The sequence below is a fragment of the Solanum dulcamara genome, chromosome 5 (assembly GCF_947179165.1).
Source record: "Solanum dulcamara chromosome 5, daSolDulc1.2, whole genome shotgun sequence".
Taxonomy (NCBI): Eukaryota; Viridiplantae; Streptophyta; class Magnoliopsida; order Solanales; family Solanaceae; genus Solanum; species Solanum dulcamara.
The window spans coordinates 74,338,906-74,353,752 of record NC_077241.1 but is presented as its reverse complement, the minus strand read 5'-3'; the positions used below and the strand labels follow the sequence as shown (position 1 = coordinate 74,353,752).

The 14,847-nt window shown below is 34.0% G+C and overlaps 1 protein-coding gene across 2 annotated transcripts; it reads left to right on the top strand.

Moving 5' to 3' along the window:
* Positions 1–6,973: 6,973 nt before the first annotated feature.
* LOC129889790 (GATA transcription factor 26-like) lies at positions 6,974–14,025 on the top strand. 2 transcript variants are annotated; one of them, XM_055965240.1, is made up of 8 exons: positions 6,974–7,492; positions 9,515–9,883; positions 10,395–10,824; positions 11,151–11,223; positions 11,627–11,730; positions 12,005–12,191; positions 12,300–12,420; positions 13,375–13,493. In XM_055965240.1, exons 1-8 carry the CDS (start codon positions 7,453–7,455, stop codon positions 13,389–13,391), a joined length of 1,341 nt encoding a protein of 446 aa, XP_055821215.1. In that variant the 5' UTR covers positions 6,974–7,452; the 3' UTR covers positions 13,392–13,493. The 2 variants fall into 2 exon arrangements, with proteins under 2 accessions (XP_055821215.1, XP_055821214.1); XM_055965239.1 differs by having other exon boundaries at positions 6,977–7,492; positions 13,409–14,025.
* Positions 14,026–14,847: the final 822 nt, after the last annotated feature.

The following is a 14,847-nucleotide window of genomic DNA, read 5'->3' as shown; positions in this document are numbered from 1 at the left end:
TTTTCTTTTCCACCCTCTCACCAATATAATGTATAAGCTAATTTAGCATCTTAAAAGCGTATACTTAAATGTAGGATGTAACAGCTCATAATTTTTCTTAATTCTTAAGCATTAATGTGGATACAGAATTTAGACTTAGGATGTCTTCGGTATGGAGTTAAATATTTTCTAATGTTTAATTTGATGGTTAAAATTTTTAGAAAATATGTTTTTAGAAAAATAAGTTTCTTTAAAGTTAAGAAAATGACTTTCTCAGTGAAAATAAAGAAAACAAATTTTACAAGTGACAACTTATATTGATCGTGTTTTTTTCACCCTTCAACGCATTTCATCTTCAAACTCACCCCGTAGCACCCATTCCACACCCCTAGACTCCACCCCAATAGTATTTATCTAGATTAAATATAAATATTTTAAGATGACACAAAAAGATAAATCAGAAACCCACTTATTTTCTTGAAAATATTTTCCTTAAAAAAAATCCATGAATAACATTTTCCTTCTTACCAAACACACCCTTAATGTACCCTAATTAATAGACACAAATTTATTTCATGCTTAGGTATATTTAAGAAAATTTAGATTTATAATACATACACTATACTAGATTTTACTTGAGCCGTCAATTATATTTATTCGAATATCACTGGAAAATATGTCAATTGAAGCATCAAGATGTTTCGAAATTTATAAATTTGAGCCTCTTCTTGAATCAAAATGTCAATGTGAAAATTAATTCCATTTTTTTAGTAAAGCATCACTCCATTTTAGTAAAATTAACCACTTGAAAATGAAATACAAGAATTAAATTTGTTCTTATGGGTATATATTACACTCATAGTTATTTTGATGATTCACAAATGTAAAATATTATAAAAGATTCGAACTGATAATTGTTAAAAATTGAATTTGATTCTTTAAGAAAATTGTATTTATTCAATTTTATGGTAGGCGCCGTACAATAATACTAACTACTAGCCCTAGGTACTTTACGCCATGGTATAAGGGATTGTTCGATAAAAAGAAAGTTATTCATGTATTAATTTTGTATAAGTTATATCATATTTGATAGTTAGTTAGAAAAATAAGTTATTTAATATAAAATTAATATAATATTTGATTTGCAATTTAGAAACTTACATAACGAATATATAATAAGTTATGAGAGAATTTTGTGTATTATGTTATTATCTTATGCTTACTATAATCCCTCATATTTACTTTCCATTTAAATTATGTAAGAATTTGACTTCATAAACCTACAAAACTCTTCCTTAAGTTGATCAAGTTGCTATTTTGATCATTCGAATTTTATTGATTTTATTAAATCGAAGAATTTTGTGCCTAATAGCCTAGCCAGACTCATCAAGTAGGAATCTCATCCTCAGCAAAGTCAGTAAGTAAGCTCAAGTTCACGCAAGAAGGCCCACTACATCTATGTGAATTCAAAACTCTAATTCAAATTTGTTCACGAGACTTTCATCTCACACGACTTTTGAGTGATAAAAGAAAGATAGACTCATTTTCTTTCTTATTTGATTACCTTCCTTCCGTATGTATAAGACTGAATTCATCCGATTTCTAATTTTTTTTTACTAATCTTTAACATTTTGAGGAAGTTTTCATCAGGAATTGTGAATAACTGATTTTTTAATCTTGTCGATGGTTTTAAGTAAGGTTGTTCAAAATCAAATCGTAACCGATAAGTCAACCGCAAAATTGGCTTATTGACTTATTGATATTGGGTTATTAGATTAACGGTTGGTGAACGAATTAAAATTTTATACGCAACGATTTATTGGTATGAGAGCGAATTATATTACTCCAATTCCTTGTTGGATAAACTGTTAACCCATTAGGAATTATCTACTTACATTTTTACCTCTTTGTATATAAAGTATATATTATTAATCCGAAAGTCCCGATTAGTATTTTTCCGCTCCTTATATGACTTGATACATATTTGTGAGTTGAATTTCTACTAGTTTAGTAGCTAGCTAGTCTTGATCATAATGTACGAATCTTCACTTCTTGTTTATAAAAGTGTATATTTGAAATATATTTTAGTCATGAAATATTAAGTGGTTGTACACGTAAATATTTGTTAAATAAATATTTATGTTCATGCACCCTCAAAATTTAGATTTTCATGTATTTCTCATTGTAATTTATAACTACAAAATTACGAGATTAAGTAGAGCTAGATAATTATTTTGTTGGATGAGAGATTAATATATTGGTGAGTAAAGGTAAAAACAGAAAGCATGAAATGATTGAGCCAATACACTGTCCGTTAACTGTCAGATAATTACCAATTTTCTATCAAACCAACCGATATCTTATTTTGGCTAGCGGATTAGTATATCTAAAAATCGATATCTGATAAGCCAAAGCGTTATACATAATTAAGAAACCTTAGTTTTAAGGGGGTCAACTTATGAGACAAGTCTTTCTCTAGCCTAATAACATCCTTAAATTCATTTTATTTCATACTCATCGATCTACGAAAGCGAACAAGGAAGAATAAGACTGTAAGACCCCGGAAGATGAAAAATCAAAAAAAAAAATAAGATTCAAAAGAAGTTTCTCAAAAAATCTCTGCTTTTGACATCAGGTGATCCTTCATGGCCCGTAGTGCTCTCTACGAGCCGTGAAGATCACTCTACGAGCCGTGAAGATCACCAGTTAAAGGAAAAAATCTAGAGGAGAGACTAGTGATGGCTTCACGGCCCGTAGTGCGAACCACGAGCAGTGGTGTGGTCCTTGAAGCCAACTCCATTTGTCCCTGTTCAGGGTGCCTATCACGGGAAGGCACCACGAGTTATGGTGGATACCACATGCCGTGGTGACTTTCGTGAAGGTCACCCCTCAGAACCCCTATTTTTCCAGAAATCCAAGTCCTTCTCCACGATCATGACCACGATTCGTATTGGGTTTCACACGTCGTGGTGGAGTTCCGTCTAGGTGCCCGAATCTAGTTTTAAATTAGGAGTATTTTGGTCATTTTCTATATTTTCATTAATGAATGTGGACGGTTTTTGAGAGTTTATTCTAACATATTAACTACCCTAAGCCCTTCTAACCCTCTGATTCTCACCCTTACTCTCTAAGACAAAATCTTCTCTATAAAAGTGTGCTTTCAAGTCTCCTTTTTCCTCAAGTGAATTCTAAAGATTTCTTCAAGGTGAAGCTTTAATTCTCTGCAACTTAGGGCTTTTAAAGGACAATGTATGTGGAAAACCCATGGAATCCCAAAGATTTCTTTTCAAATCTCTTATGATTTCTTCTTCCAAAAGCCCTAATTTTATTATTTGTATTGGATCTCCTTAATTGTGATATATTTCAATGCTATTAGCCTAATTATTCATAATCCACATTATATTGCATGATCTCAGGATGAATTTCAAAGACCTATGCTATATGCTAGTTTCAAGCATGATTTATGAGTTATAATCATGATTTTCAAGTTATTTCAATAAAAGCTTTATGAATGATGTCCAGAGATGCTTTAAGCAAGAAGTTATGAATGATGTTTCAATGATGCTATAATCAAAGAAGTTATGGTGCAATAAGGATAATTCTTGCACAATCATGTTAAAAGAGGCGATAAGGACAATTCTCACCAATTCATGTCTTCTTTATGAATCAAGCTAGTTAATGAGTTATTCTTATGATTTTACTATGACGATGACAGATGAGCTACTCTTATGTTATCTTTGTAAAGATGGATTAATATTTATTATTATCTCTCCTAATAATGTTATTGATTATGTTTTCATGAAAGTTCCGTTAGGATAATGACTTAACACCGAGAGGACTTTAAGGTAGGGTTCGGTCCGGTAGCCATTTTAGCTACCCAAGAAAATTCTAGTAGCAACCTTTAGTTTCTAACTATGTCGCCCGCGTAGGGTTAAAAATGCCAATATGAAAAAACTAGTGGATCCACGTATAGACCAGTTAAAGAAAGTACCATGACAGAGTCTCCCCCTTCTTGATGTGGGGATCATTGGATTCCATGTAATAGCTCGCATGGTTTTAAGTGACGATTAAGATCCTATCCCACACCAGTTAAAGAAAAGTTATGAAGTTCTCATGATGATGATGTTTTGATGCATTGACCAATGAGTTAAATGTTTTAATATTTTCATGGTTTTACTCATGTTTAAGATCTTGGTCTTGCATCCCATGATTCATATTGATTATGTCATATGATTATTGTTTATTCATACTTTCACATACTTGTGTATTTCATGTACTAACACATACTTTTGCCTACATTGTATCATAATGTAGGATCCGACGATCACGCTCATTCTCCTATTCGTGGCTAGAGCTTAGTACAATTGTTCTTGTGGTGAGTCCTCATGTTTCGAGAATAAGACACTTTATTTTTATTGCGTCGTTTGACTATTTTATTTCTATTACGTTGTCATGGGTGAGCTAGGAGCTTGTTTTATGCCCCCATCTAGTTAGTAGAAGGATGTTGGATGTTTAGAGTCTATGTTGTTTTCCATTCTGTATTTTGAGACTTATGCTCTAATTTGAGACTATGCTTTTGTGTCTATGTTTTAGCTTATTTTGCTTATTTACCTTATGTATGCTCATGAATAATATGCTAAGAGGCTTGGTTGGGGTCCTCCGAGATTCTAATCATCGTGTCGGGCCTATGTCTTAACTTGGATGGTGACAAGGACGTATTCATTAGGGTCGAGGCATCAGAATGTTCATGCAACACAACCAACAATCATAACTAGTCATTACAGTCAGAAGTAAAACACAATTTCAGTGGGGGTTGAGAGAGCGATACCAAACTATATCAATGCTAAAAATGGCCTCAAAATAATAAGGGGTAAGGTCGGCTTTAAGATGGTGGAGGATAAGTTTCATCGTCGAGAGGAAAAGAATCTATATCACCAACTAAGGTCATCTTAAGTAAGGTAGTCGTTTCATTTTTTCAATATTTTGCTTGCTCGCAGAGCGGATGAACTTAAAATCTTTTTGAATATTATGAATATCCTTCGCCCATTGTTTCCACCTTTCATTTCTTTTCATGATTCTCCTACCCTTGTTTTCACTACTTAATTAAACTTGATGAATTGCATGAATTGCATTTTGCCATCCAAGCCGACATAAATGTTATTGGTAAAATTCCTATTTCTCTCCTAATTTTATCCATATCTTATATCTAAAATTGACTCATCTTCATAAAGAAATTGAATGAAATCAAAGTTTCATATTCGATTTTGAGTTAGAGATGTTAAAAATAATGAAGCGATGTAGACTATAATTCCTAACATTCCTTTTAGACTTGTTATCGAGGAGTCTGTTCAGAAATATGATAATGAAAGAAACATATATACGAGTAAGGATCACTTCTCAAGCAGTCTCTATAATCGGGAACATTTTTTTGCCCTAAAAAGCAACAAGAAATTAAATATAGGTGTGGATACATATAAACTTTTAAACTCGTTATTGTCTAATTTGTTCATTTGACACGTCACTTTCAATTATAGCTCATACGTGAGGTTTAATAGAGATGGATGTCCTCGAGACACGCCTTGTTAAATGTCAAGTAAAGATATTTATCTGATCATCGCCAAATTTATAATGTATAGTAGATGCTAACTTTAAAAGACTGTATGTATAAAATCTCTTAAAAAATTAAAACATATATGTATAATGAGATCATAATCGTTGAATCAATCAAGTTTAGATCTTCAATTTACTTAAACTCTAAATCACTTTTATAACCTAATTGTGATTTAAATATTTCTCACTCTGTCTCAATTTATATGGCAGATAATCATTTCACCTATTCTGTACTGTAACTATAATTCAGAAATAGTGACAGCCAATTTTGGAAGAAAAAGTTTGAGTTAAAAAATGAGAACCCTAGTCAGTGCATACCATGTCATAGTGGGGCCCTCCAGCCCCAAAATAAGATCATGGAATAGATCAACGGCCAGGATTCTGTTCTATTCTCCAACAAGAGTGACACACATTTGCACCAAATCAAACTTCTTCAAAGAAAAAGACCTACTAATTTATATCAAAATATAAATAATTCACTCATCCTATACCTGAAAATAAAAAACAATAATATTACTAGGCAGGAAAAGGAGAGAGAGAAAAAAGATTGTGAAAAAGGTTGAAACAAACTCTCTTTCGTTTCTTTCTCCTCTTTTGTTGTTTTCTTGCCCTTGCCTTTTCAAATTCCACTTAATTTAGGATATATTATGTCATTTAAAGTAATAGTAATAAATTTAATTTAATTTAAAATTCGAATTTTCTTTTCAAGTTTAAGTTATATGTATTTTCAATCCAAAAAAAATCTATATTGTTAGATTATCTTGAAAGTATCTAGAAATAGAAATTAATTTATGAGTTTTTGTAACTATTTTAAAATTATATAAGATGATTACTTAATTCACGATTGAATATTTATAGATATTTAATAATTTTTTAATACATATATATAATTTGATCAAAAATTATTAAATTTTCGTGAATCCGCACAAAATATGCTGGATCTATCCAGCACAAAGGTAAACCATATTCATAATTTTTAAAAAATGGATTATACGCTGTAATAGATAAAATTAACTTGATAATATTTTGATACTCACAATATACCTAACTTAAATAAACCAATATCAATTTTTCCCTCAAAAAGTGATCACTTTTTTTATTTTTAAATAAGAAAATTAATTATGAAGAAGTGAGCAAATGGTGATAGAAGAAAAATTGCACATGTAAGGGAGTTATCAATAAAGTCTATGGTCAACAAGGATATTAGCAATAATATTCTTCAAACTCACAAAATTGATAATACAATTTTTCAACAAAAAGGAATTGAAGCATTATAAGTAGATCTATTTTATCAAAAAAAATAATTAAAAATTGAAAACAAAGAAAAGTTGAAACATTTGCTTCAAATACAAAAAATAATTAATAAAAAAGGTACAAGAACAAAGAGAAAGAGGTCATACATAATAAACACAACCCACCTTCTCTTCTTCCCCATTTTCACCTTCCTCTTTTCCAACCATTTATTAGATTCCTCTCTAATGGACTTTTCTTTTCTCCACTATATTATTATTGTACAGTTTCTCTCCTCAAAAACAACAAACCCCATCTCAATCTTTTAATTACTTCATAATTTTTGCTCTTTTCACTGGTTTTTCTGGGACTTTTAAGATACATACAGACTTCTTTGAGTCTTGTTTTTGTGTTGTTGTTGTTGGTGTTTTCTGTATAACTTTCTCTGGGCATATTGAAGGGAAAAAACCCTTATGTATTTGCTATAAAGGGATTGAAGGAAATAATCAAAACTTCTAGATAATACAATCATATAATGTTTTATTTTGTATAAGAAAAAAATAAATTCTTCCCTTTTGCATTTCAGTTTTGTAAAAATATTATAAGGGTGAAAAATATATATATATTGGATAGATGGGAAAGCAAGGGCCTTGCTATCACTGTGGTGTTACAAGTGAGTTAATGATTCTTGATTGTGTTTAATTTTTTCAACATAAAGTTTTTAAATTTTCAAGAAAAATTGAGTCTTTTGGGCTGTTACCAGTATAGAATTGTTCTTTGTTACTTTATATGATGTTATTTGCTTAGATTAGTTGTTCAATTATGAAAATACTGGATGTCCCCATATGGTGGTTTTTTTTTCTGAAAAGGGGAAAAATATGAGGAATATGTGCTGTTATTCATCTTATTCAATTTGGATTTGAATTTTGTTTTGTTTGTATTATTGGGTTCTTGACAAGCTGAACTACAAATACATTTCTGAAATTCAATGTGGGATTGAGTTGGAATTTGTTTCTGAAAGTGGGATTTCTTTTGATTTCCAATCTTCTTTTTTCCTATGCAATAATTTATCCATTGCCCATTGACTTCTCCAGTATCTTCAAGAGTCTCTAAGTAACTGGGCAATTTAGAGTTCAATTTAATTCCATTCAAATGCCAATGCAATTGGGGGATGTTTTAATTGTGTTCAGTATTCTCAACATCCATTTCCTTCATTTCTTATCTTCCAATACCCTTATAAGTTTAGACATAAGCTTTCTCTAGAGCAATGTATTGTTTGGGAAGACTGATCTCTTGCTGAAAGAGGCATTATTATGGTTCTTTTAGGAGTGAAAGCAGCACAAAAATGACTTGAAAATGTTGATTGGTCTAGTTCTAAATCCATTAACCTGATCTTTATGATTTGTTAAGATATGAAACCTGGGGCAAGAGGATTGCCCAAGTCCATATAAGCGAACCACCAATGCATTACCCAATCAATGTGGGACTCTAACACCCCTTCACGCCCAGGGCCCGATTGAAGCGTGGACCGGGAGCCTTAACAGGGATGAACGTGGCTCTGATACCATGTAAAGATATGACACGTGGGCTAACTCAACCACAAAAGCTAGCTCATAAGGAGAGTACTGCCCTAGTCCGTATAAGCAAACCACCAGTCCATTTGATTAAAGGATGTTCTTTCCGGGTCCTTTGTGTTTCATTGCTTCAAACTTATACGTTATCAACTCTGGCTTCAGCTCCCTTGTTTTAGTAGCATGTTCTTAATGAGTGTCACTAGAAAAGGGTTGAGGTTTTCTCTCCTATCTTAGTTATCCCCACAAGCCGAGTTCGTTGTATTCAACTTAATATGGCCTCAGACCATCCTGCTTCACTTGTTCTTGTTATCTGTTCATTTGAAAACTCCTAATGTCTGCACTACAGTCCTAAGCAGCAAGATCCTCCAGGCATTGGATAATATCTTCTTGACCCTATTGTCTTTTGCTGCATATGTAACTCGCATTGTCGCTTTAACAATTCAAGTTGTCTTGCAAAGACTTGTTAAATTGGAAACTCTATTATGTTTTCATCAGCTGGTCTAGCACATTTTGTTTCAAGAATGTTAATAAACTGGTTTGAATAATAATTTGAAACTTGGCTAGGTTTTATAGGAGATACTTAATTATGGCACATTTCGAGGAAATGTAAATGTTTTCAAGTAAATTGCCTTAGACGTCTGTGATATGCCACTGCTTAATTGCAAATCTGTCTAGTTTAGCTCCTCATTGTGCTGTTCTGGTTCCAGCTTCATTCCTGATTAGAGAATTTCATTTAGGTTTTCTGTACACCTCCCTCAGTTCTCTTCTAACACTGATTATTGAGTTACCTCGATTTATCTCTCTGTTCAGCTTTGAATTTCGATTCATTGGATCATCTTCTTTCTCTCCATGCTGGGGAATGTGGGAGCATCCTGCAGTGTATATAACCACTACTTACCCTTTTCAACTCACCACTCTGTCCAATTGTCCTTTCATCTTCCCCGCCACAAATATGCTTGTTACAATTCTTATTACATGCTTACACTATTATTTTGTCATGGGATGAGCAAGATGTTTCTGTAATAACATTCATTTCCGGATTGTCATCTTCTTAGATGCCTCTCATTCTTCCTACATTATGTAATTGGATTACAGTCTTAAATGGTGAATTCATGCTGTAGGCACTCCTCTTTGGCGTAATGGACCACCAGAGAAGCCAATACTTTGCAATGCATGTGGATCTCGGTGGAGAACAAAAGGGACACTGGTAAACTATACCCCTCTGCATGCAAGGGCTGAACCAGATGACCTTGAAGATTACAGGGTCTCAAGATTCAAAAACTTTCCTGTTAAGAACAAAGAGGTGAAGATGCTGAAACGAAAGAAAAATCATGATAATCCTCAAATCGGAATTCTTCCTGCATATAATCAGGGTTTCCACCGTAAGGGTTTAGATGAAGATACAAGCAATAGGTCGAGTTCCGGCTCAGCCGTGTCAAACACTGAAAGCTGTGGACAATTTGGTAGTGCTGAAGCAAGTGATTTGACAGGTAGATTCTCTTGCAATGCAGGCCTTGCAAACGGCAACTTAAGCTGCATCCTCTCTCAATTGAACTGCCAATTTTTCATACCTTTCAAAAACATTACCAACTCTCTTCCACTTCTCTGAAAAGGTCTGTGTTCAGTTTCGGTGAAGGTCATTCTCTTCGATAGAAATTAATGACTTGTATCCTCAAGATATATATCTATACATGAATACAATCTTGTATAGCTTCCAGAGAAATCATACAGGTGGTCATTGTTGGTTTTACCTGCTCCTTTTTCTATACATCTGTAATCAGTTATACCAATATATCCTACTGCACCTTCAATAGTGGTCAAGCTGTATTTCTTCTTTCAACGGAACTCCTAAACTCAAGGAGTTAATTGTCTTCTAAGTTGTATTTGGTATCTTTTGCCAATCCATCCTTCCTGACTTTGTTTTATAAACCTTTTACTGAATTCTCACTCTTGGGTGACCAGTAGCTGCATGAAATATTTACCCCTTTATGGTGCTTTCAGGCCCCGCCCAATCAAATATATGGGATGCAACGGTGCCTTCAAGGAAGAGAACATGTGTCAATCGTCCAAAGCAATCTTCAGTTGAAAAGCTTACCAAAGACCTGTATACCATCTTACATGAACAACAATGTTCATACTTCTCTGGATCTTCTGAAGAAGATTTGCTTTTTGAAAGTGACAAGCCTATGGTCTCTGTTGAAATAGGACATGGAAGTGTGCTCATTCGGCATCCAAGTTCGATAGGTAGAGAAGAAGAATCAGAAGCCAGCTCTCTTTCGGTTGACAACAAGCATCATTCTTCCAATGAAGCTTATTCACAATTGACTACTCCACCTGTAAATATTAGTAAGGGTGTCAATTCATCAAACCTGGTAACTCAGAGAACCAAGAAGCCTACTGGTCTAGGAGTGGAACATGAACAGATTAAAAGGTGCTTTCTTCATTATAGCTGGATAGCATATAGCCTTGAGAATGAAATACTGTGTCACGTGTCCCAAAAGAGGTCAAAAAGGATATAGTGTTAAAATGCATAACTGTGCTGCTATTGGTTGACAGGGTATGACTACACAAATAGACTGATATGTGGAACAGAAACTTGTGTTAACATGATATGGTCCACGTTTTCCCTGCAACATGTCATAACAGAATGCTTGTGGTGGTTTCAGATACATGATTGAATAGTCTTAAGAGCTTTGGTACTATTTTCTTAGTGATGGTGTATACTTTCCGTCTTTCTGATTTCATCTTGAACTGCAGGAGTAAGGACCAGCTTGAAAAATTGCAGATTCTCGGACATCATACTTCGCCATTGTGCCACATAGACCTTAAGGTATCTTGCTGCCTCTTTTATTTCATACAAATAACTTTTGATTGCTTCATGTTGTACAACCATAGCGTGTTTCATACAAGGTCCACTTGTCTGTGTAGATGGAACATTTTCCTATTCCACACTGTTTTCCTACTTCTCAGGTTTTTGAGTTGGGATTCTTTCCGTAGAGTTACAATTATCTTCTACTTTTAATTGTCATATGCATAAACTTTGGTCTGAAATTCTTACATCTTGGTAGTTTGCATGGATAAGCTTCCCTATAAAGGTAAAGAACCATTATGGAGCTTGTTTTTTCACCATGTTTTTAGTTGGTATTTAGATATAAACATGACTCTACTGTTTAAACTTTCCCATATAAGTAATATGCAGAAATTAATGTGACTCTGGGCAATGTTTTATGCAGGATATACTTAATTATGAAGAATTCACAAGCCATCTGTCAAGTGATGAACAACAGCAGCTACTAAAGTACTTACCTCCTGTTGATTCTTTTTCACCACCTGAGAGGTTTGTACAATCTCTTTGTATTATGTATTTACAAGAACATTTGACTAAAAAAACCTTTCAGAAAAATGGAGGAACGAACATATCTTTTGACTGAGAAACTGCATTTCAGGGGCTTACTACTTGTTCTTTTAATTCACTCTCTCACTTGTGCTAGTCAGGCTTTTGAAAAAATAATTGATGGTTATGTTGAACTTGGACCATAAAGTGCTGGTGTTTGATTGAAGAATACATTGTCTATCTCTGATCTTATTCCCATTTTTTATTCTCTCTGCAGTCTCAGGAGCATGTTCGAGAGCTCTCAATTTGAGGAGAATTTGTCTTCCTTCCAGAATCTTCTTGCAGAAGGCGTTTTAGATAACTCGTTATCTGGGGTGACAGTAGAAGAATGTAGAACCTTGAAGAGGTTTATGTTGTGCTATTTAATGAAGTCAAAGTGGGTGGAACAAGTTAATCTTCTTAAGGTAAGGCTTTGCTTATGATTTGTCGTATGAAAATTCAGTGAACTATCCACCCCCTTATATGCTACATTTGCTAGACAGAAGTTTAAAGCTAGTCTCCTTCTATGTCAGGACATGAAATGTAAAAATAGTAGCAGTAGTTCTGAAGTTACAGGAGGGCGCAATGTTATCGGCACAGGTCATTCAGTGAACATGAAGAGACCACGCGATGGGCAACATCCAAAATATTTAGGTTTGTTGCACGTCTCTTTTTATTTCTTATATGTCATTTTACGAATCCTCTTGTCTGGTAGCTTTGCTTCTTTTTATAACAATTTTTTACCCTAAGATACTTGGAGTTCTTCAAATTTTCCGGATAGAGTGTAGTAGATATTTACATCTAGGGACTTTATCTTCATTAAAATGTTCGAGTCCGTCTTGTGGTAATCTGGAAAAGTTGTAGAAGCTAGGGAAGGAGAATAAGAATATCGTGAGCATGGTAGGCATCTTTGTATCCATTGGCTTTTGAGGCACTGAGGTGACTGAATTATTGAACTATTTTATTCTACACAACGGTCTTTATCTAGCTGGTAATAACAGAATATGTTTATCATATACAACGGCCTATTCTCTTCTAAAGATGATTACTAAGGAAGCCTGGTTCGTGCATTTTGACGTTTAGGAGGAAATGCACTAATTGAAACTGAAATCAATATAAAGAGGTGGTGAACGAATTAGTACATCTTAGCATCTCTTTCTATCTCTCTATTTATCTTCTTCTTTTGCTATTATATTTTTCTCTTCATCCTGGCAGATACCTAGTAATAGTAAAAACAACTATTTCCGAAAAATCACAACTTTCTATGATTAGGTAAGCATTAAAAAATGTTCAATAGGAAAATCAGTGTTTCTGAACCACATGACCCACCCCATTCCTCCATCCTACCATGAAGGGAGAATATAAAAGATGTGATAACGGATAGGATACTGTCTTTTTGTGGTACGTAAATTTTATCGAGCATTCTTTCTATCTGATATCTTGGACATTTGTGAAGCTAAATCAGAAGCTGTTGTTTTCCCGTGGAATGAGCTTTTTATACCTGTTGCAGCGGGATCAAGGCTTAGTTGATTGCTTGTATACAAGAAATCAAACGTATCCTACCTCCATTTTTGTGTAGTGTGTGATTTCAACTTGTTTTTAATTCAGATGGAAATAACAGTTAAATTGAATTTTGCTTCAGGGGTAAACACAACAATGAAGAGCCCCAAGAGGGTGGTGATGAAAAGCAGCTACGAACAGAAGGAAATCATAGAGAATGATGGCTCTTGCTTCAGTCCCAAAAGCCTTTTCGCATTGCCATCTGAGAATTCCTTCCATTTTGCAAATGAAAGTTCTGATCAGGACTTGCTGCTGGATGTGCCATCCAACAGCTCCTTCCCTCAGGCAGAACTCCTCCTACCAACAGCAAGTTTTGCAGCTCAAGCAAGCACAAGTAGTAGCTCCATATACTCGCACCTCGTCCAGCCCTAGAAACACTATCAAACTTGGCTTTCTGTCTGTATCGTATTTACAAGCTTATTTGGCCAAGCCACATTACTGTCTCTGCATATCACATACCAAATATAGAAAGTTCCGCGAAGGGATTCAGATGGTTGCCTTTTTTGCAGGTAACCTAATATTAAATGAAATTTTGGATTTAGCGGATGGATATTATGTTTGTTTTTCACCCTTTTGTATAGGTTGACAAATTGTACAATATAGCTGAAAATGCAGAGGTGGTGATGTCTAGAGATTTTTGTATGCACTGATGTTTTTAACTTATATTGAGGACACCCTTCTGGCTTTTAGTTTTGTTGATGATGAGTCTTACCTTGCTTATCCTCTTGCCAAACTAGTCTATTGTGTCTGATACACTGGCTTGAAGGCTGAATAGTGGTGTTACCTTAAGACAATGACATCATGAATTGTTTCAATACTGTTGGATGGAAATTTGTATCTAGGAGCCTGTTTGGATGGGCTTTAAGTTGGTCAAAACCAACTTAAAGCCTCTTTTTAGCTTTTGGACGTGTTTGCCTAATGCTAACTTTAAGCCATAAAGTTCTTAAAGTCAGTCAAAAATGAAAAGTTAGGATTTCTAACTTTTTTTTCCTAAGTGCTTAAAGCCATTTTGTTTGACCATGAAAATTACTTTTATATCTCTTATATTTTAACTAAATTCCCAAACTACTCTTTTTATTCTTTTAACCCTAAAATTCAAACACTTATTTTCAACATAAGCACTTTTATCCAAACACTCAACTGTTTATTTATAAAAATAACTTTCAGCACTTCAAAGTTCTAAAAGCACTTCATACATAAAAATTATTTTTTTTAAGTCCATCCAAACGGGCTCTAGGACACCAACAAAAGTGTAACAAACTGAGATTAGGCAATGGTAGATCTCATCTTGAAGTTGCTCAAAATTTATGAACTACCTAATCAGTCACCACCTAATTTCCATCCTACACATGAAAAGTTACTACCAACCTTTTTTACGCACTTGTGCCACTCTACTACATGTTAATGATGGTCTTTTGGATTCCATTATAAAAATAGCAAGTGGTTGGCCGGTTCAAGACTCCATCCCTTAAGTTGTTGACACTCAATTTTGACCCTCCACAACATAAATTAGCTATCAAG